Here is a 22,605-nt window from a genome sequence, read left to right as displayed (position 1 = left end):
GAAGGCGGGAAAAACGCGGGCTGGTCAGGCCAGCGCGTGGGGCGGGGGGCAGGGAAGAGGGGGCGGGCAAGGCACGCTGGGAGCTGAAGTCCTCCTGGCGCTGGGCCGCGCCATCCCCTCCCCGCCACGCCCCGCCCCGCCCGTGGGCGGACGGAGCCGGCGGCGCCGCGGGGCCCCCATGGCGGCGGCAACGGAGCGCACGGACGAGCTGGTGCGGGAGTATCTGCTCTTCCGCGGCTTCACCGCCGCCCTCAAGCAGCTGGACGCCGAGATCAAGGCGGACCGGGAGAAGGGTTTCCGGGTGAGCGGCGGCTGCGTCCCCGTTCCGGGCGGGTGCTGGGCGCGGGTGCCCCCCGGGGAGGACGCGCTCCCCGGGCGGGCCGCGGGCGCCTCTCCGCACTCCAGGGGCTGGGCGAGGGCAGCGAGCCTGGCGGTGGGGGGAGCTCTCGGAGCCCCCGCGCTTCCCCGGGGGAGCGGCCGCCCCGGGCCCGCTGGGCTGGGCTGGGCGCCGGGGCCCGGCCGGCCGCACAGGCGGGACCCCCGCATCCCGGAGCCGCCCGGCCCGCCCTGCCGGCGTTTCTGGCGGCGGGCTTTAGCCGGTTGAAGGCTCCCCTCCCGCTCGGCTCCGGACCGGCATCAGCGCAGGACAGGGAGCTCCATCCCCTCGCCTGCCTTCCGAGCCAGGGGCTGCAGTTCGCAGCAGCCGCTGGTCAGCCTGGCCGGCTGTGGACTCTGCGTCCGACCTGTAACCCACCAGCGGATTCTCGGCTTCGAGTCGCGAAGAACGGAGGAGACCGCGTAGTGAGAGGGCAGCCACAGGAAGACATTTCTTTGCCTGCATCTTTTCTCGGTCATGAGATTTTTATCCAGCGGATTTATAGCTCTGCTCTTTAGTTTGTATGTCTTGAGTACCAGCTACCTGGACTAACGTGTGGAAATTGGCAGACAATTTGCCAGTCTCAAAAATACAGTTTCAGGCCTTTGTGTGAGCTTCATGTTCCTGTAGCAACAGTTTTGGGTACCGAATGTAGTGCTTTGAACAGTCAGAGTTTTCTTTGACCAGTAATACAAGCACTACTTTTATCATTAATAAAGCATGTTGCTTTTATTTTTTAAAACACTAGCACTTTGCTAATGTTTAGCAGTTGGCAAACAGCTGACTTAATTGGAATTATTGTCCAAGAAGGGTCTGCTGGGGTCACAAACTTCAGTTTTCTATATCTGCAGGAAGCCACAGAGATAAAAGTTGGGTATGTCCTAAGATACTAACTGTTGAGGGGAGAACAAACCACATACAAAACAACCTTAGTTTAATTTTATAGAGGATGCAGTTTTTTCTTTTTTTGATGCCTGTCTTGGCCATCAGAAACCACTGAACAAGAAAATCTATTCCCACACCACCATTCTGCCTTATTCATGTTGCAGAAATGATTTCCAAAGAGACATAATGATAAAAAAAAATCCTGTTGCAAAGTTTTATGCCTGCCTTGTTAGTAGATGATGTTATTAAAAATCAAGGTAATTCAAAGATTGCATTAAAGCAGAACTGACTTCCTCTTTCTGTTGGCTAAATACAGGGGTATTTTCTTTTAGTCTAAAAATAACGCCTTTTTTTTTCAGGTGCTGCACTTGAGTTCTCAACATTTAATCACGTTATTACTTTTATTATCAACTGACTTTTAAAAGAGGCGGAAAGCTGTGCTTATTTGCAAAAACGCCCGTCAATTGGGTTCAACAAAATGTCAATTTCTGTCAAAATCTGTTTGGCTATGTTCTATCATATTCTTTTTCCCTTCATTTGAAAAGTGCTGTGGAGTGGAAGAATGCTAATACAAAATGCAGAGTATTTCTGGGATTAGGAAATAGCTAATGCATAAGGATTGTATTGTACTACTTCTGCAGTTAAAGCTTCTCAGCGCTAAGTTACAGAAAGTCTTGTGTCTCAAGAGCCCTCACGTGACTGAAGTCTTCCCTGGTTTGCCCTCTTTAGGTGGATAAGATAGTGGACCAGCTGCAGCAGTTTGTTCAGAGCTATGATCTGGCTGCCCTGCGGGATTACTGGAGTTATCTGGACCGACGCCTTTTCAGCCGTTTGGAAGACGTCTATCGGCCAACAGTGAACAAGCTCAAAACCAGCTTATTCCGATATTACCTTGTCCATGCTATTCAGGTAGTACTTGATTGTTAGGCTTCTATTTTATAAAGATCCTGGTTTCTGATACCAAAGCAATAAACTACCCGTGTGAGCCTCTGACAGGCCTGCTGGATAAGGAACAAGCAATTCATATGTCATGGTCAGGAGTGTAGTAAGGAGTTTGGTGCAGACTCACATGACAAGCTTGTGTGCAGGATAGGGAAATTCAGGCAAGAGGGGAACATGGTTTTCTGGGAGCAAGATAGTCACACTCCCATAAAGACAGATTCCCCTCAGAAAGGACAGCTGTACTGCTAGCTCAGTCCTGCTCAGTTAACTTGGATACTGGCAGAGAAGACGAGGTTCAAACTGGAACAAGGAAATATGGGAGAGAAAATGGATGTCTTTTTGCTTGCTTTGAATAGAAAAGAATGAGCTTAAAATGGAACAGAGATTTTTCTGTTCAAACCTTGTAAAGTCAGTGGAGTATTTTCTCCCCTTGATTCTTCCTTCTTGATTCCATTCCCTGATGGAAGATCTTTAATGATGGGTGTTGGTGGAGGAGTCAAAATCTAATGCATCTTTCTAAAAGTGTGTTTTTTCATGTTTTGTTTTGCCATGTGCTTACCCTGAGGTGTGACAGTCCTGTCTGAATAATGTGTCAGATGGAAACCTTTTCAGGCTGCATCTGCTGTAGACTTGAGTAATTTGAATTATACTTTGGTCCTGTATAAGAATGCTCATGTCTCATTGCACTGGTTTAACTGGAAATCAGTGTGTTTGGTTCAATTGGTCTCAGCCTTTAAACAGGATTGTGGTGACTAGAAACAAGGTTGGATTAAGTGCTGCATTTGTGAGCTTTTCCTAGTGTATTTGAGATTCTTTTGTTTCCTGATGAATGTTTAACTAACCACTTGTGTCAGATGGTGAAAGTAGTTGTTACTGTGTTCATAACAAAAAGCAGATGTTCCTAGACCTAACCTGGTGGCACTAACGGAAGTGTGAGCCCTGTCCTTCTTGCTGTGTTTCAGAATGGCCGCAATGACAAGGCACAAGAGTTTTTCCTCAAGCTGGCCTCCGAGCTCCAGAACCAGGCAGAGTGGAAGGATTGGTTTGTCCTGCCCTTCCTCCCTGCTCCAGATTCCAACCCCACCTTTGCCACCTATTTCTCACGCCAGTGGGCAGATACGTTCATCGTGTCCCTGCACAACTTCCTGAGCGTCTTATTTCAGTGCATGCATATCCTTTTTTGCAACTAATAGTTAAATCTCCCTTGCCCTGGTGTTATACTGTTAACAGTCATGCCAAGAATATAGTACTACAGAACTTCCTGTTTTCAGGTGATTTTTTATAGCCAAGACTTAATAGAAAGCTGGTGTTTACCAGAGGATGTTGGAATAGTTACTGCTCAATTATCTGATGATATGCTGTATTCCCTGGGCACAAACAATCGTGGTCATTGCTGATGCTGAATCATCCTGATGCTAGTGACTAGAAATCTTGTGCACATCTTGTTCTGAAATGCTTTTACTCTTTGCTTGACATAGTACAAACAGGCATACAACCTTGGGCCATAGTCCATGACTGTACTGGCATCTTCTCTTAGATCCTTCTTTGGGTACATTATGTTCACAACATTGCCTAGTGACAGCTCATTATAATAGAGCAGTTGATTGTTGGCAGAAATAAGTGTTTTGCCCCACACTACAGAGTTCTGTCTTACTCGTTTGTTGATGGGCAGGCTTATGCTGCAGCTGGAAAACAGCTCATCTTGAACTGTTTCTTCAGTGTACAGTAAAGCAGTAACAGAACCTGTCTTGTCCTCCACTTCTGACTCTAAAAAGAAATAATCTAAAAATCCTTGCAAAGTCCACATGAAATAGTTTGTGCAACAGCAAAGTAAAAAGTTGACTTAAGGAATTAAGATGTTGCTAATCTTCTGGTCATGCACATACTTTTTGCTGATTGTATGGACTGGGCAGCTTTGTTTTTACAGGTAAACAGCTGGTATGGAGTGCTGGCTTTTAGAATTAAGCCAGGTGCACACAAGTTACTGCCTCGATTTTCTTTAACATTGCTTACCAGTTCCAGTCATACTGAACTTTGAAGCTGAATGTCTCAGGAGCAGTCTCATACAAGAAGAAAATGAATCGTTGCGGCATAAGGTCAGAACTGAGATCACTTTTTAGCTGCTGACTGATGCTGTGAGTTTTGTAAAATTGGTTCCATCAGTTCGAGAATATTGTAACTGTTCAGTTTGGTGCAGTTATTCAAAGGCAGATTCTTTAAGTGTGCTGTTTTATTTTGATTTATCTTTCAATCGTCTCCAGCAAGCTTAAGGTTGTGATCATATTGTGAAATGTGTGTTTAGGGTATTCCCGTCCCTCTGCTGGAGGTGATTGTCCCCCTTCCCTGTGCTGTCTGACAGGTGACTGAATACTATACAAACTCCTTTTCTGTTACACTGCAAAGCCAAAACAAGGTGAAACTAGTGGTAGGTTAAGGGTGTATGTCATAGAATTATAGAATGGGTTGGGTTGGAAGGGGTGTATGGCTGATTTTGTGAATAGTATTCCGTCACTTCCAGGTTTTAGCTGATAGAGCAATAGAAGCTATAGAAACGGGCAGTAAGTTCTGGCAAAGAGACAGGAACTGTTACTTTTGAAATGACTACTTCACCATGTTTGATGTGCACTCAAAGCAATTTAGACCAACTAATGGAAATGTGAATGTCTGTTTCCCAATTCTAGATCTTACAGTAAACCATAAGAAGGGTCGATTGGTTCAGACAAAATATTGCCCAGCTCCATGTCTTGTGTTTGACAGTATCATCAGCAGATACTTAGGAGAGGGTGTAACATGGGTCAGTCATTTCTGAGTATAACTTCCTATTAGATTTATAAAATCTGCAGTTTAAGAACTTTCTAAACTATAGATCACATGTGGATGCTCACATACAAGTAGGAAGGCTTATTCATGTAAGCGGAACTTTAATTTCACTTCCTCAGACATACCAAATAAAAGCTGTTTCTGTATAAATACTTCAGTAAAGTTTGGGCTTTGCCTCCTGTGTTACAAAACATTGTTGTATGTTGTGCTTTCTGCTTTTACTGTTTTAATAGCTGTTCAACACTATCCTAAAAATTGAAGTAAAATAGAATCATTGATTTCAAAAAGGAGGCAGTTTTGGGGGAAAAAACCTGAGGTTTGTCACTGTATTGTATGGAGTTAGTTCAGTCAGACATTGACAGGACGGTTCTGCAAAGATGGTCAGTGAATAGGGACAGCAGGATAAGAAATAGAAATTTTTGAAATGGAGCTCTTTTATTTCCTCCAATTTTGTATTCTTTACTTTTAGTCAAATTAAAGCTATGGTTGGTGTTCTGCATGTTGGTTGATATCATTTGCAGTCTGGATAAGAGTTTTCTGGCAAATTGACAGAGCTAAAACTAGACTTTCCCTTTTAGAGAATTCCTCGGGTCAGAGGAGGAATCAGCTACCTATAGAATACAGGTTTTAAAAAAAGATGTGAATAAATACTGAATTTTATGGTAGCGGAAATTAAGTACTGATTCTGTTTTATGCTGCTGGAACAATGCAAATACATAAATAGCAAGCTAGATTTCTAAAGCTCGTTTTTCTTCCTGTATTTTCTTTCCTTAAATACAAGATAAAAAGAAAAAGAATTATGTCTGAAAAACAAATGTACAGAAGCAGAAAAGCCTGAGGAACTCTTTGTGTGAATAAGAGTCACAGGCATAAACCACATCTGTTCCAGAAAGCTGCATCCTGAGGTTCCTCTCTGCTGAGGAGAAAAAGAGACAGTTTTCTTTCTCCATAATGTGGAGATAAATCTCATTGTCATGCTTGGGAAGGAGTTGCACAGGGTATGGACCTGGATTTCAGGGTGACCTTGGTGCACCCTGCCAGTTCACCAAACCCTTGGCTGTGGGAAGAAGATTACCTTCTAGGCTCCGTGCCTGCATTGCCCTAGCCTCAAACTGCCTTCACAGAGAGGGATTGGTAAGCTCTGCCCTGCCCAGCTCTTGTTTCCCAGCACCACTAATGTCCCCACAGCTACAGCCCGAGGAGAGGAGTGAAGGGTTTTAAGTGGCTTCAGTTTCATGTGCGTAAAGTACCGGTTATTTTGACTAATTGGACTGATGTGGTGCTCAGCCGGTCAGAGCAACTTTTTTCCTTCCCCACCCTTCCAGGGCTGTTGAAATAAAAGGAATAAACAACTTCAGTGAGTGGGAAGGAGGTGAATCTCAGTGACCCTGTGTTCACTTGGCTCTTTTCTCGTGTTGTAGCTGTTTGCTCTGCAGGCTGAATCCTCCCGCATGAAGAAAGAGGAACTGGAGGTGGAACAAACAGTTACGCATCACAAGTTGCCTGCATATGTGGCCAACATGGATCGACTAGGGGACTCTGAACTGTAAGTGCCTGCAGGAGAAGAGCTGGGGACAGGCTTTTTTGCTTTTGTTAGGTCAAGGAGGTTCCTGGAGGGTCATTTCCTTGTCCCCTGCCCTGGGAGTCAATGCAGAAAGACATCCTGGCAGAAATTATGGTGACCTAAGTAGGTTTAATGGAATTCATGACAGGCGTCTCTCCCATCATTTGGGAAGTTCTTGCAAACCAGTGAGAGCCCAAACACACATGGAAGTGATTCTGCTCTGCTCTCAGCATTGCACCAAGGTGTTCTGGGCATCTAGCATGTTAGCAGTACAGTACCCTGCAGTATTGTTCAAATGAAGTGGACTGTCTCTTGATTCCAATTTACTGAGTGCCTACAGTGCCACAGGTGAGTGCCCTATGTTGTTTTGTAGATACTGTTACTGTATGACCCAAAGGGATTCTTGTTACACAGGGATGTTTTCTTGCTTTTGCAAAGTCAAGGGAAAAGGAGCTTCTCTTCTGTGAGGCTCAGTTATGCACAGAATTCCCCATGAACTTGCTGCAGTTAAAAGTGCATTTTATGACTACATCTCTTGTATGCCTATCTCTGGAAATTAGGCAGCATACACAGTGATACAGCTTCTTTGATTGCTATTTTTTTACCCCAGTGTCAGGCAAAGCAAGTCTGTGTGTTTGGATTCACTGTGTTACTGAGGCTTTTCTTTCCTTTCTTTTAAAAGGATCTGAAAGCATATGTAGCTCAACTACAAGTTACAAATAACGCTGTGGCTCAAGCTTCTCATGTGCTTCTTTCACTTGTATTGGGACAGGAGCAGGATTGATTAAATTATCCTGTTGCTGGTGACAGATAGAAGTTGTAGCAGGTACTGCATGCAAAATGTTTTAACCTAAAAGCTGTCTGATTCAATAGACTTAAGTGTCTATTGAACTTATCTTGGTAATGGCTCTGCAGTCTTTGCACAGGACAGGCTACAGAGTTTAGTTTGTGATACATTTTTTTTAACTATGTGGAAAGCCCTGATGCTGTCTGTGTGTATGGATGAGTGTGACATGAGGGATGGGATAATTTATTCCTGTATTTATTTTTGTCCATTTGAATTAGAAAAACTTGCCTAAGAAGTGATATTTCTTCTGTGTGCAACTTGTCTCTTAGTCTGAGGGCCAGTTCTGTTTGCTTATTTTCATGTCTGTGCTGAACTCAAAGCCCAGGTTTGGTAGAACAGTTCCATCCTTGAAGAGTGGATAGAGACAGTGAAGCATATTGTATTCCTCTTCCTCTTGCTGCCACTCTGCTCTCAGAGGAAGCTGTAGCAGAGTGAAGTCAGACGGTTGTATTCTGGGAAGCAGCTGCTGGTTTTGGCATTGTGGATTGAGAAGGGAGGTGTTTATAATCATGGAAATGGGCTGTAACTCTCTTATTTTCTTTGGGTCTGGATTTTGAAATATTGAAGGCTTGTGCTGTAAAACTGTTGAACATAACTTGCTGATTATCAAAGAGTGTCCAGTGAAACACTGGATGCTGAATGTCTCTCAAAGTAGGTCTGTTTTATGTTTTGAACTGGGAATCCCATCTGAGTAAGTTCTACAGAAATCTGAATTCCCCTGCCTTTCCCTTAGGGTCTTTCTAAACAAACCAGATGGAGTGGAAAGAGTTTTAGGTGGCTTTAGGGTTTACAGTGGATTCAGCAACAGTTTGATCTCACTGTCTCAGTGGCATCTCTGAGAAGTGAGCTTTTGGTTACAGTAACTATAATGACCTGCTCCAGGCACTAACAGGATATTTTCAAATAGTTTTTAAATGCATAGTGGTGCATTGGCTTGGAAATGAACATCTGTTGTCCAGTGGTTCAAACAGCTGCCACTTCACTTAACTGGGTGGCCTTTGATCAGGTTACCTCACTACACTTTCATACTCTCTTTGGTGGTGTTTTGTTTTTTTCACTAGTGATATGACCTGCAATCAGAGGAGTACAGCACATTCTCTTCAGTCCCGGGGAGGCTTTCTGTCCTCTTTTCTCTCCCAAAGTAAAAAGGGCCCTTCCAGACCAACCCATTCAAGTGGGGCTTCTCCAACGCAGACTGGCAATATGCTGCTAGGGAAGAAAGAACCAACAAATCACCAGGTAATTCTCAACTGAAAGTTGCTCAGTCTCCAAGGAGTTAACTTGCAGCATGGCACTGCTCCAAGGTTTTGCTTGCACCTGAAAAATTAAATGTCCTTTCCTGCCTTGCAAACGTATGCTGGGCCTGAATGCAGCACAAGAACAGCGGCTGTCTTCTAAGAGCTTGTGGAGCCTTTGCAGGTGCTTCGTTGCTTTGCTGCTGCTTTTGCTCTTTGTTCTGCAGCCTGGTACAAGCATAACTTTGCCCAATCACTTCTCTGCCTTCCAGAGTGCCAAAGGAAAAGAAGGAACAGTGAGCTGTAAGGACGGAAAGATCCCCTTCAGTGGTTTAGTGGCAGGCGAGTCCAGTTCCCTGCAGCAGCGGCAGAAGCGCTTGCAAGAGCATGGGAAAGAAAGGAAGGAACTGTTGTCGAAAGGGACCTTCCAGGTACTGGTCAGCACTGCAAGGCTTGGAAGCAGAAGGCTGGTATTTCTGTAAAACTAAGTGGTGAAACAAGTGCCAGTGTTTCCTTTAAACTTTGGAATTGCTAGGCAGAAGTAACTGTATCAAAGGTTAATGTCTGTAGTTAATCAACTCCATCTACACTTCGTTTGTTTCTGTGTCCCTGGAAGGTAATCAGTACTGGCATTTCAAATGGAAGAAGAGTTGTCCTTTGTCTCCATGTTTTTCAACAACCTGGTCCTGAGGCTTCATTAAGGTTTCGTTCACTTTTAATGGTTGTGTTCCAATATCTTGTTAAAATCTCCATTCCTCAGTGGTAATGAACTTGGCTCACTCATTCAACCAAAGTGAGTTCTGTTCCTGTAGGTTCCTAGGCTGATTTATGCAGGCTCTGTGTGGGATGATGAAAACTAATGGAAAATTTTCCTGGATAGGAGTGGAAGTTGCTTTCTTAGCAACATTTTCTTTTTGGAGTTTTTTGCACTTTATTGTTGCAGTTTTGCCTGGGGGTGTGCCCTGCTTTAAAATCTAATGAAACAATAAAACTGTGTCCTGGATTTTAACTGCTGAAGGTCAGCAGACTACTTCTGTTCACCTGTGTGTTGTCTGGCTTTTAGCAGCCATGTTGTCAAAAAAAAATACAGAGCACAGGCAGCATCTCAGCCATTGTTATTTTGTCTGTATGAGACATTCTGCCGTGTGGAGAGACAGTGCTGAGGGACTGTTGCCCATTGGCCAATGTGTGGCTGTTCTGTGTGTGGGAGTGCTGTTTTAAAGAGATGTTACTCTATCACTCAGCATTCAAGGCCTTGAGAGAACTTTTTTCTTCATGGTTCATCTAAAACACTTTCAGCACTGGTTGGAAAATTGCAAAGCCCAATTTCCCAGTAAGTTTCCTTTGACTTTCCTTTTTCTATGATGTTCCAGGTTAAGGCAGTGATTTTTGGGCTGTGTAAAGATTGGTTCTTGTGCTGTTGGGGAAGCTTGATACTCTTTAACTTTCTCTTGTACTCAAAGCATGTGAGCAAAAAGGAAACTGAAAGGTGGCACTGTTTCTTTCACGTGAGTGTCATTCACTGGTTGTTACCTCCCCACACTAACTAGCAGAATAATTCTTGGATTTATTTCCCAATCTTTTCCAGCTCTGTGATTTCAGATGATTTGATTATTCAATGCTTGATCCGTTGGTCACAATGTGAGGCTACTGTAAATTAGGCAAGCATGTGTTACAGAACAGGAATTCAAATCCATCAATACCAATACCATTTAGGGACACTTAGTTTTCTTATCAAAAGAATGCTAGCAGGTGATTTACCTCCTTATGTGCTGTATCTGCTTCTTGTTCAGCTTCTGGTGGCAAGAGAAAACTAAGCTGCTTCCAGATATTTCTGCCGTGCAGATCTTGTCTCATCCAGATACTTTCACCTCCTAAAACTCCGTTCGTTCTGTCTGCCCTGTCAGATTGGGTTTTAAGCTTTTGGACTCATGTGTCAGCTCTACTGTTGTCATCAGTCAGTTGGCTGCAGTGGTGGCTCCAGTGTGCACCGTCTAAAATCTCTGGCAGATGAGGATAATCCATCCACTGGGGTTTGAGATCCAACAAGTTTTTGTGCAGGTTTGCTGAACTGCATAGTATACAGACTTAACTTACATTGCTGAAGACAAGAATTCCTTGAAATATTTTGATTTACTTGTGAATCTGTGCTCTAATGGCCCATCTAAATGGACCTCTGATATACCTCTGGCTGAAGTATGCTAGAAATGTTGTGGTTCCTTTAATTCTTACAGGAAAGTATATAGCTGGGCACATGGAGGGGGATATAAGGGACTCAACAACTAAGCAGGTCATATAAAATAGTGCAATTGTGCAATACATGGTCCTTGTGCTCAGAAAGGTCCCTGGCAGAAGGAGTGTTGGGCTGACAATGCTTCTGTTTTGTTGCAGCTTCTTTTTTTTTTTTCTCCCAGCAGGCTGGGATAGCTGAGGAGCTTGATATGGAGCTGCTTCCTTGTATTTCACACAGGATTTCTTCCTTCAGGGCCAAAGTGCTGAGAAGAAAACAGATACTAGCATAGCTGAGGCAGAACCATGCTCAGATCTGCATGCTGAGCAAACAGAGACTTCAGCCAAAGTTCCTGGCAGCAGTGCAGAGGCTGTGGGGGTTCGGCAGGAACAGCCTTTCATCGTCCTGAGCCAGGAGGAGTATGGGGAGCACCATTCATCCATCATGTACTGCAGGTAATGCACTGGCAGAAGAGGGCTCTCTTGTAGAAGCCTCTGCAGGAGGATCAGCTGTGTCTGGCCTCTTTCTTCCGGTCTCTGTTCTGTCCAGCATGTTGACATGTGCTCTCAGTTGTAGGGCAGTCAAGCTGGTGTGACTGAAAATAGCATGTAGCTTGTGCAGTGAGAATGGACAGAGATTTTTGTGACTGGGCAGTGCTAGCCAGGAAGAAACTCCCTTGAAAAGCAGGATGGTATTGCTTAAGGGCATTATGCTTTACGTCTGGAGCTTAGTGCCCTTCATTGTGCCAGTTACTGTGAAGTGAACAGGAAGTGGTGCAAAGAAGTTCTGATTCCTGCAGAAGGAACTTGTGTGTGGCCAGGAAAGGAAGGATTAGCGGATTGCATCTAAGAATTTGAAGCAGAAAAATATCCCAACAGTTTCATTCTACACACAGGGTTGATTGTTCTGGACGGAGGGTGGCCAGCTTGGACGTGGATGGGGTCATCAAAGTCTGGTCTTTTAACCCCATAATGCAAACTAAAGCTTCATCCATTTCCAAATCTCCATTGCTGTCCCTGGAATGGGCCACCAAGCGTGATCGGCTGGTGAGTAGTCTGCATGTGGAAGCACAGCAGATGATTTGGGGCTGTGTTGCTACGTGTTGCATGTTCACTTCTAGACAGCTGTACTGTGGATAAGATTGAGGCAGCGGTTAGTTTCCACTTTTAGTGGGACACGGGGAACCAAAGCCTCTAGGGTCTAAGAAAAACTAGAGTGGGGAGTGTATGCTTTGTATTGAGCAAGGAGTTCACCACCACTTGCCCTGAAACAGAAATTCCCAAGCTGCAGTGTGGGTACAGCTGCAGGATAGAAGTTGTTCCTTTGAGAGAAGTGCCTGACTTCACACAGATCACGCAGCAACTTGTAAAGACAGGCAGAGGCAACTGAGTACAACAGCCTGTGGGAGGCCTGCAGCAGAGACCTGTGGAGCTTTACTCATACCCCGAGCCAGCAGCAGAGAGGGGGAAACAGGGTTGTGGGGGTGGCATTTTACTTGTGCAGGTGTGAAAAAAGCTCCATGGCTAGTTTTAGACTGTTGTCTTAAGAGCTGAGGGTTTGTGTGTGCATAAGGAGCTTGTTTAAATAACATGGCAGTTTAAATGTTTCCTATATCCCTTTTTCTCTAGTTCTGTTACTAGAGAGGACCCTTAAATTATATGCATTCTTCTGAGTCCTAGAACTGTTGCTAGTGTTTCATGCCCTCCCTTGGCAGATACAGGGCTGTATGAGAAGGCTGGCCTGCAAATGAGGTGGCATTTTTCCCATTTTGGCACTGACAATGTGTGGCTTGCTAACCCCAAAATGCCACCTGTGAAGAGCTGGTGCTACAGCTCATCTCTTCTTTTGCTTTTAGAAAGCAAGCTGTTGATGCAGTTGTTGTGCTTTGTTTGTTGTGATGATGTTTCTTCTGCTTTGTGGAATTTATTTCCTTCTTGCTAATAGAAAGATTCTTCATTCTGAAATACATGTGGGATTGATCAGCAAACTAGGCACTGAAGTGACAAAGATCTGTCTTGCTCGATTTTTCTTTTATAATGCATCTCTCTATGATTTAAATTTTAATTGAAATTGTAACACCACTAATAAAGCATGTGTGAGCTCTTCTGGATGATTTCATCCTCCCGTGGGTGAAAGGAGTTGGCTTCCACTTGATTTTCTCTTTAGCAGACAGTTAACAATCTTAAGCCTCTCTGTCCTTGGCCCCTAGATATTGAGATTCCATCCATGTTTTGCATCCTATAATGTTGAGCTGTGATCTAGGAAGTGGCATTTATGCCGCCTTGGAGCCTATTAGATCTTTTTCTCACTGGAAGGGAGGGTTTTAGCTCTGACTTCTGTGGCTCTGCGGTAGTCCTACTCAGTATGATTGCACAGGAAGACAGGATGTACCATAATGAAGTAATATTTAGTCTGAAAGGATAGATAGAAAAAAATTATTAAGTCTTGGTGGTTGTTGGACAGCATCATTGTACTGTTCACTCACACTCTTTCCATCTCCCTGCTGGTTTCAAGTTATTGCTTGGCAGTGGGGTTGGGACGGTTCGTCTTTATGACACAGAAGCAAAGAAGAATCTCTGTGAAATCAGCATTGATGAAGACATGCCCAGGTAACTCTGGAATACTGATTTTTATATATAAATATAAATAAATTGTGTTGGTTTTAACAGTGAACATCTCAATGTTCCTGCTGCTTTTCTGCAACTGCAGGACAATCCAGCCTTCATCTAGAGGGCAGTCCCTGCCTGAGCAGCGTAAAACTGCTCAGTTAAATGGGAGACACTCAAAATATGTCTAAGCACATGAATCCTGCCCTCCTTTACAGTGCACCTTGTCTTGCGGGGTCTTAATGGGAGAGCTCGTAGGTGAGTGTTTTGCTTGAGGCAGCTGCAGGAGAGAGGTGATTCAGACCATGTGCCTGTGTTTCAGGATCCTCTCGCTTGCCTGCAGCCCAAGTGGTGCCTCCTTTGTCTGCTCTGCAGCAGCCCAGAGCCCCATCTCCCACATTGACTTCTCAGTAATCAACTCTGGGGGCAAAAGTGTGAACCAAGTTCCTGGGAAGCTGCTACTGTGGGACACTAAAACGATGAAGCAGCAGGTACTTGCTGGGTTTCTTTTCCTTTCTCAGTCTGCTTGCTGAGAATGAGTGTCTTCTGTTTCAATGTGTAGGAGCCCTCTTTCTAAATTTTGCTGACTTTCTTTTCAACACCCTTCTTTTTCCTCCTTCTTCCTTTCCCCTCTGTCACATTCAGGATAAAAATAAATAATGTAAGTAGCTGCTGGATTGGGTGAAGTTTTTTTGTTTTATTGGTGCGTTGGGGTTTTTATGAGGGATTCTTCAGAATAGTCCATGGCCTTGTTTCTATCCTGGTTGCACAGTTTGTGACTGGAAATATCCTGAGTGGATTGGCTGATGCTTTGTTCAGGCTTTCTCCAGTTGAGCTATACTGAAGGGGTTTTGTTGCTGCTGTTTCCCCTGCCTTCCTTGTTTTTAAGTGAAGTGCTGTCTCTGACATGTAGGAGAAAGCAACATACTCAATCTAATGCCTGCCAGAAGCTGGTTTTGCAACCTTGAGGCCATGGCTGAGAAAGCAATGGCTTGGCTGAGATGAATTGCTGGTTTAGTGTCACACTAAAGTGCCGCTGCCAGACCTTGAAGTCTGTAGTTATTAGAGGTATAGGGCTCCAAACCAGAGTTCTTGTTACTAAATACTGTCTTTTCTTTCTTCCTTCCCCTGGAGTTCAGCTCTTCAGCCCCCCCAGCTCCATTTCTCAGCATTAATGCAAATTTTCCCTTTCAGCTGCAGTTCTCCCTGGAGCCTGAGCCCATTGCTATTAACTGCACAGCCTTCAACCACAATGGCAACCTGCTGGTCACCGGGGCTGCAGATGGGATTGTTCGTCTCTTTGGTATGGTGGGAAAGGACCTGGGGGTATTGGTTGATAGCCAGCTGTGAGGCCAGGTGGCCAAGACTGGCATCCGGGCTTGTATCACAAATAGCATGGCCAGCAGGACAAGGGAAGTGATTGTCCCCCTGCACTTGGCACTGCTGAGGTTGTATCTCAAACAGCATGTTCAGTTTTGGACCCCTCACTACAAGAAAGACATTGTGGGGCTGGAGCGTGTCCAAAGAGCAAAACCAAAGCTGGTAAAGGGTCTGGAGCACATGAGGAACAGCTGCAGGAGCTGGGGTTCTTTAGCTTGGAGAAAATGAGACAGAGGGGACACCTTACTGCTTTCTACAACTACCTGAAAGGAGGTTGTAGCCAGGTGGGTGTCAGTCCCTTCTCCCAAGTAACAAGGGATCAGACAAGAGGAAACAGTCTCAAGCTGCATCAGGGGAGGTTTAGATTGGATATCAGGAAAACTTCCATCACCAAAGGGATTGTCAAGCACTGGAGCAGGCAGGAAAGTGCTGGAGTCACCATCCTTGGAAGTATTTAAAAGATGTTGTAGATGTGGCACTTAGGGGTATAGTTTAGTGGTGCACTTGGCAGTGCTAAAGTAACAGTTGGGCTTGATTATCTTGGAGGTCTTTTCTAACTTACATGATTCTGGGAAACTGAGTAGTGAGGTGGCCCCTAGTCCTCAGCTGGCTGCCCCTAGTACCCTTCTGCCAGCAGGGAGGCAGCTGTGGGATATGCTTGAAGACCAAGGTGGAAGCTATTGTCTCTCCTCCACAGGAGCTCTCAGGAGTGAATTGACATAGACTTTTTCTGGAGGACATTGGCTGGAGACCCTGGTAGTACTGCTGGATTTGTTGTTTCTCTCCTGCTGAAGAGGAGAGTTAATTTGCCCTTAAGCTGTGTGGTCTTGGGCTGTGTCAGGTAGCAGTACCACTAGAGGCTGAGTTGTGTGGAAAGGAATTAATGGGAGACCTCACATTTAAATGCAAGGGCTTCACATCAGTCCTGCTTCTGTGAGCAATTTCTCTTTCTCAGGTTTTTGTCCTCTTCAGCCTGTGCTTGCAATAAAGGCAGTTCATGCCTCTTACCTTTGAATGGGGAATCTGCTTCTGGCACAGGTCGAGGCTGCAGTCGCAGGTCTTTGGGATGACAGAGCTGTCAGCAGCTGGGAGGATGGGCAGGATTACTAAGGGAGGAGTGCCAGTGGTGCTTGGATGCAAAATGTTTGCAGTTGACAGTGAGTGTGTGAGCAGCCCTGTAAAGCTGAGTAGATACAATGATTTTTGTGGCCAAAGTGAAAGCCATGCGTGGGAGTATAGGCACAGGGGGCTGGGAACTGGATTGGGCTCCCCCAGGCTGGTTTGGAGGGCTGTCACAGAGAGCTTGGGAACATAAAAGGCCTCCCTCTCTTCACCTCAGCTCTGTGTGAGTACAAGGAGTGTTCAGTACTGTTCTCCCCTCAGATATGCAGCAGCATGAGTGCGCCATGAGCTGGAAGGCACATGATGGGGAAGTCTACTCCGTCGAGTTCAGCTATGATGAGAACACAGTCTACAGCATAGGCGAGGATGGCAAGGTAGGCTATGGGTGACTTCCTACTGGTCAGCTGGCAGGGAGATCACTTCTGGAGTCTTCTCCATATAGTGAGGACAAGCATAAAAATACGCTCAGATCCTGGATGATCTGTGGGCTGCTAACTGTAATCCTAGGTATGCAGTACCACCCTGCTCCATGCTATCTGCAGAGAGAGTGGCTGAAAAGTGTATTAATAGTTGGAGCTGTCTCGGACCTTGTGTGCAAATCCTGCTGTTGGTGACATCCCCTTCCTAGATAGTCCATGTGAGGATGACCTTTCTCTGCCCCTGAGATCACCACATTTGAGATCTGGGATTCACAGGGAAGCAGATCCTTTACCACTTTGCATATATCTCCTTGTCCGCAGCTCCCTGTTGTTTATAATAAACAATTCAGTTTCTGCAGTTACATAGCCTTCAGCAGTAGAGGTGTGGCTCAGGGAGGGACCTTGGTTGAGGAGTTAAGCAAGTTCTCACCAGAATACTGCATGCAATGTGGAAGGACACATAGGCAGTAGTGCTTGTGGAAGGCAGGGCATATCTTTGCCTGGATACTAGGCACTCTTACAGCATTTGCAGTCTGTGTTTTATTAATACAGCCACTTAGATACAGATGTCAGAATGCCCTGTTCTGTTTGTGAGGAATACCTACTTAACTTAAAAGCAAAAAAAGGTGACTCTACTTGCATCCTAGTTAATTTCATTATGGGCTTTTGTCATCTCTTTTTCTCATTCCAGTTTATTCAGTGGAATATCCACAAAATTGGCTTGAAGGTGTCTGAGTATGACCTTCCCAGGGAAGCTACAGGTCCTTTTATTCTGTCTGGGTACAGTGGCTACAAGCAAGTCCAGTTCCCACGAGGACGGCTTTTTGCTTTTGACTCTGAGGGCAATTACATGTTGACATGCTCTTCTACTGGGGGAGTAATATTCAAGGTAAGTCTCAGAAGTGGTGGAGAGTACTCTTAAGTATCCATACAAGCTTTTGTTAATTGTGAGAGTGCAACATCAGCCACTGGAAGTTCTTAAGCAGCACCTACTCATCTTTGCTCTGTGAAAGTTGCTGCTCAGTTTCACACAGTGTGCACTTTAGCAGTGTGTGGTGTACAGCAAGTGTTTGGGTCCTCTGTAGGTAGCTGGAGTATGTGTGCTCCTTCTTAAAGCTTAGGTTTTTGTGTCCCCAAGTGCCTAGGACAAAGTTTTAATTACTTTTTAAATATATGGATGCATGCCAGTTCAATGCAAAATGTGTGATTGTTAACTGGTGCTCATCTTCAATCTGCCTTCTGTGCCTGCTGATTCTATGTTAGACCCAGCCTGATTCTCTTCCCTTATTGTGTACTGAAATTAAATGAAGGGTAAGGCTGAATGGTTCTGGGTGCCCAAATTTCGGTGCTTCAGTAGCAAGTGTTACTGATCACATGCTCATGCTCTTCCAAAGCAGACTAGATGACATTTGTACTTTGCATCTGGGGCACTCAGAGCACCTGAACTAACATGAGCTATATCTCAGGCTTATGTGCTTCTCATCAGTGTGTGCTCTTAGCCTGCTTTGTTCAATTACTGCAGTTCAGCTGATGTCAAAAGTTGAGCTGCTTGAGAACACCTGCTTCTCTAGTGAGACTGGAAACTTCCTTTCATGTGTGTGCTACACACATCTCAATATCTCTCTGATTTTCTGCTTACTTATGCATGCTGTTAGAGATTCGGAGTCTCTATCACACTTTGGCTTGTCTTGTCAGGTGCACTGCGCCCACTGCAGAAACTTACCTCCTTAAAATCTTATGCTTTCCTTCTTTTTAGTTAAATGGTGAGGAAAAGGTTCTGGAGAGCTGCCTTTCCCTGGGAGGACACCGAGCTCCTGTTGTCACAGTGGATTGGAGCACAGCCATGGACTGCGGGACCTGCCTCACTGCTTCTATGGACGGGAAAATTAAATTAACAACCTTACTGGCTCAAAAGTCTTAACCTGGACAGTACTGAAAGGGGAAAGAGCAATAGACTTGACAAAACCAGTGTTAACTCACAGGAACAAACTGCATGGGAGAGAAGGCAAAGCAAAGTCCCTCTTCTCATTGTAGCTTTTGCCTCTTGATAACTACATTTGCCAAACTGCTGTGCAACAGGATGCCAGTATGGGACTGGATCAGTGGCAGCACTGAAAAATAAGTCTCCACTAATCCATTGAGGCAGCTGGACTTCCCTCTGTTAGGGAGTCTTGAGTAGCACGTGGGTAGAAGGCTGGGGTCACGTCAGGGTTTTGCAGAAGGTGAGGCTGGAGAAAGCAAGCATGAGGCAGCACAGTGCATGACGATAAGATGACTCAAACTGGAAAGGCTGATGAGAAACCAGAGTATTCTTTGGGTATAACATTTGTTGTTATGATTTTGTTAGTTTGTTTTTATTTGGTTTCTTTTTTTCCATAAAAAGAAAATATTCCCTTGCACTTGAGCTCTATGCTTTGTCGAGCAGTTGCTGCAAAACATGGAGGGTGGCTAGGGCAGTGATGTGCCAAGTCTCCTGCACGCAAAAAAGGCCCTTGTGCTTTCATGAGTGCTTCCAGCACCACGTCAGGGTGAACCAGACATCCAGGAACAAAAATAACTCTTGTTTGGATGTATTGTGTTACCTTGCCATAGGTCTCTGCTACTAACTAGAGCAGAAATCCTGAGTCCAAGTTTGAAATATTTGCGTTGGAGTTCAGAAGCTCCATAATGCCTAGCAGCTACCTGATGGCGGATAGGAGGAGGGAGGCCAGAACCAGTCTGGCCCTATATAGAGCTCTGTCACTGGAGCTGTCTCCCACTAAGCCCCCCCAACATCAGGGCAAGTGCTGTGCTCAGGTATTGCATAGTCTTTGAATGGAGTAAGCAGATACATTTCATCTGCTTACACATTGCCATGGAGCTTTCTGCTGCTTATGTCCCTGGCCTGTTCTGGGAGTTTATGGTACTGTTGTTCCTTGGCAGAGCATACACTCTGCTGAAACTGAACAGCCATTTATGAGCCCTATGGGTAGCCATACTCATAGACAGCTGTTCAAGGGCAACACTGCTGGATACTGAAATCCTCACTACAAGCATATTCATGCTGCAGCTATCTATTGTCCATGCAGTATCTTGCTCCTGCTGACTACAGTCTCATCTGATACCCCACCTTCCTGTTCAAGGACTTCCAAGATTAACAGGTCCCCTGGCAGACTGACATCTAAGTACAGGGTTTCCACCTCAGTGGGATGTGATGCTAATGATGCAGCTGCTCTTCATGCCACTCTGAGGTAATGTCTCCTCAAATCCAGTGCTGACTTTGAACTGGCTTCAGGAATTCCCATGGTTAGTCTGAGAGTTTAGAGAGCTCTCAGGTGGCAGCCTTTGCTGGCCTCTCAAAAGGCCAACAACGATTGCAGCTGTATTCCAAGCCCTGCAGGGTTGACTACATTGCACAGGTGTTTTAGAATTTAGAATTACAAAATTATAGAATGGTCTGGGTTGGAAGGGACCTTAAAGGTCTTCTAGTTCCAACTCTGTGCTATGGGCACGGACACCCTTCCACTAGACCAGGTTGCCCAAAGCCCCATTCAATCCAGCCTTGTACCAGGGATGTTACTTTCTTCCAGATGTTATCTTCCAGCCCTCACAGAGGGTCAGTTGAGAGTCTGGAGAGAGACCACTTTCAGGTTTGCTTCATAAGTAGGACTAAAAGCAAAACAAAAACCCCCGACCAGGGAAAGAAAGTATATAAAACATGCTCCAGCCCAAGGCTGCTATGCAAAATTATGCATTAGCACAACATGGATACTGTGCCAGAAGCCTGGAGGGAAGGAATGAACATGTTTTGCTAGAACAATGCTCAACAGTGCTGTATTCCTAGAGGAGCTTTTACTCCGTGCTTTGTCCGGGCTCCCCTCTCTCCGCTCTTCCCGGCACGAGCCCCCGCCGCTCCGGCAGAGCGGTGCCGCCGGGCCCGCCGCGGCTGCCCTGCAGGGGGGGCCTCAGGCTGCGGGCGCGCTCGGGGCCTCACAGCGCGGCCGTAACGGAGCGCTCGGGGCGGCCCGGCCCGGCCCGGCCCGCCAGACTGCCCGGGGCCCGGCGGCTGGCACGTCTCGTTCCAAACGTGCCGTCTGCTCCGCAGCTGGCTCAGAGCTATGATGCTCCTTGACGGAACATCGAGGCATGCACGGCCTCACTGGCTGCCTGCCTGCTTGCGTCGCCTCCCACCCCGCCTGATCAGACGCGGGGCTCTGTCGTGACGTGAGTTTTAGGGCGGCTTGGGGCTGCTTTTCCAGCTCCCCTGCACTCCGGCTGGGCGGGGAAGCAGCCGCGGCGTGACGGGCGGAAGGCGCCCCGGCGGCACCGCCCCGCTCGGGAATGGCGGCGGGCGCACGGCGGCGGCAGCTCCCGGCCTGGATGGGGGCGGCAGGGGACGAGCGGGCGGCGGCGGCGCCGTCCCCCGGGGCCGGGCGGCGGCGGGGCGCAGGTAGCGCCGCTGGGGCGGGGGAGCGGCTGGGGCGGCGGGCGGGCGGGAGAGCCCGGGCGCTGCCCGCGCTGAGCGTCCCCTGTGCGCTGCCCAGGCCGGCGGCGCTGTACTGCATGAACGAGGCCGAGCTGGTGGAGGTGGCCCTGGCGGTCCTGGCCGAGGTGAGCCGGGACCTCCGGGGGTGGGGACGCGGCCCTGGCCGTACCCGAGCACGGCCGGGCAGCGGGGCGGAGGACGGGCGGGGAGCGCTGCTGCTCGCGCTTGCCTGGTGGCCTCTCTCTGTGAGGGGTTCGGGGGATGCTATCGGGTGCCGCATGGCTTTCCCGGTCCCCTCCTCTCTTTCCCAGCGGCTCTGCAGGGCCGAACCGCGACCTGGGGCCTGTGGAGGGGAGGCTCACGGGAATGTTGGGCTGCTCTCCTACTCCTTGGAGTGGTCCCGGGGTGAAGTCACGCACGGCCGGGGCTTGTTGTTTTCCCTCTGGTCAGAATCTGCAGAGCAAAGAAGGTGAAGAGAAGGGCCGGTCCAGGAGTGAAAAGGACCAGGAGCTCCCGGCAACACCAGACGAGGCTTCTGGAAGCACGGCCAACACGGATGGAGGCAGTGACCACAGTCTGGCACTTCCATCCCCTCCTGGTCCTGGTGCTGACGCTGAGAGGACAGGCGAGGAGGACTCTGAGGACGATGTCCTGAAATACGTCAGGGAGATATTTTTCAGCTAACATCTCCTCTCTGACTCCCCAGGAGCAGAGGGCACAATGGGGAGGGTGTCTCTTCCCACGGCCCGGAAAACGGTGGGAGGAGGGCCTGGAGAGGGCTGTGCATCCATCTACTGTGTTGGCCCTGTTTAGCTGGTAGGATACCCATGAAGGCCAGAGGGGGAAAGAGGAGGTACTCACTTCTCCCACTCTGTGCTAGGATTTGGCTCCAGATTCGGATGTGTTCGTTTCTGTTTCACATCTCAGAGCATAGACAGATTAAAGAGGACATTCGGGTTTCTGTGAGCATCCCTTTGGTGAGTCAGTGTTGGGACTGGAGGGGAGCAGGGAGGTGCTGACCTGGAGTACCTTTGCTGGCAGAGCTACATCGTCATGGTTCAGCCTTGGGAGCTCCCTTGTCCTTGTGGTCCCTCTGTCACAGCTGCAGTGGGGCCTGGCAGGCTGTCTCCATTGGACCTGGTGCTGACTTTGCCACCAGACTCTAGCAGTCCTCCCACGGCTGAGGAAGACTGACAGGGGCCAGGACTGCCCTGAGGGAGCTGGTCCCATGGCAGCATGCATGGGGGTCTAGGAAGGGATGAAGATGGCTCAGTATCCTCTTCCCAGTCCAAAAGGGAGATGAACAAACTGCATGAGGCCAGGTGTGAGAGCCTGTATTGAAATGAAGAATCAGTCAAACCAGCATCACCAGCCTCATCCCCACCAAGGCTGAAGCAAGAGGGAAAACTAGAGGAGAAAGGTTCACGAAGGCTGTCTGCACTTCAGGCAGCTCTCTTGAAAGCTGTTTCTTGCATAGGCAAAGTTACAGCATTTCAGGGAGTGGGTATCCAGAGCCAGCCCTACAGCTGCCAGCTCCAGCTGTAGGCACACCTGAAGCCGCTTTCTGTTCAAGTTACAAAGCATTATATACTTTTCTTTGCAGAGTATCTTAATACATAACAACCAATAAGCACCATACACAACACCTTTACATTTGCCTATAGCCTATCATAACTACTACCATCACCATATTACAGTCATTATTATCCAATCA

At 46.9% G+C, this 22,605-nt stretch overlaps 2 protein-coding genes across 3 annotated transcripts; both read left to right on the top strand.

The window, feature by feature from the left end:
* Positions 1-130: 130 nt before the first annotated feature.
* WDR91 (WD repeat domain 91) lies at positions 131-18,825 on the top strand. Of its 2 annotated transcripts, none has more exons than XM_032106932.1 (15): positions 131-301; positions 1,991-2,170; positions 3,166-3,373; positions 4,217-4,299; positions 6,445-6,569; positions 8,496-8,673; positions 8,942-9,100; positions 11,155-11,354; positions 11,795-11,945; positions 13,414-13,508; positions 13,828-13,996; positions 14,700-14,808; positions 16,269-16,381; positions 17,118-17,315; positions 18,183-18,825. In XM_032106932.1, exons 1-15 carry the CDS (start codon positions 179-181, stop codon positions 18,345-18,347), a joined length of 2,256 nt encoding a protein of 751 aa, XP_031962823.1. In that variant the 5' UTR covers positions 131-178; the 3' UTR covers positions 18,348-18,825. The 2 variants fall into 2 exon arrangements, with proteins under 2 accessions (XP_031962823.1, XP_031962822.1); XM_032106931.1 differs by having other exon boundaries at positions 11,140-11,354.
* Positions 18,826-20,746: 1,921 nt separating this feature from the next.
* Positions 20,747-21,852, top strand: CYREN (cell cycle regulator of NHEJ). Its single transcript, XM_032107612.1, has 3 exons — positions 20,747-20,880; positions 20,950-21,016; positions 21,342-21,852. Exons 1-3 carry the CDS (start codon positions 20,747-20,749, stop codon positions 21,573-21,575), a joined length of 435 nt encoding a protein of 144 aa, XP_031963503.1. The 3' UTR covers positions 21,576-21,852.
* Positions 21,853-22,605: the final 753 nt, after the last annotated feature.

Source organism: Corvus moneduloides, chromosome 4 (assembly GCF_009650955.1).
Source record: "Corvus moneduloides isolate bCorMon1 chromosome 4, bCorMon1.pri, whole genome shotgun sequence".
Classification (NCBI taxonomy): Eukaryota; Metazoa; Chordata; class Aves; order Passeriformes; family Corvidae; genus Corvus; species Corvus moneduloides.
This window is presented reverse-complemented; position numbering and strand designations above follow the sequence as displayed.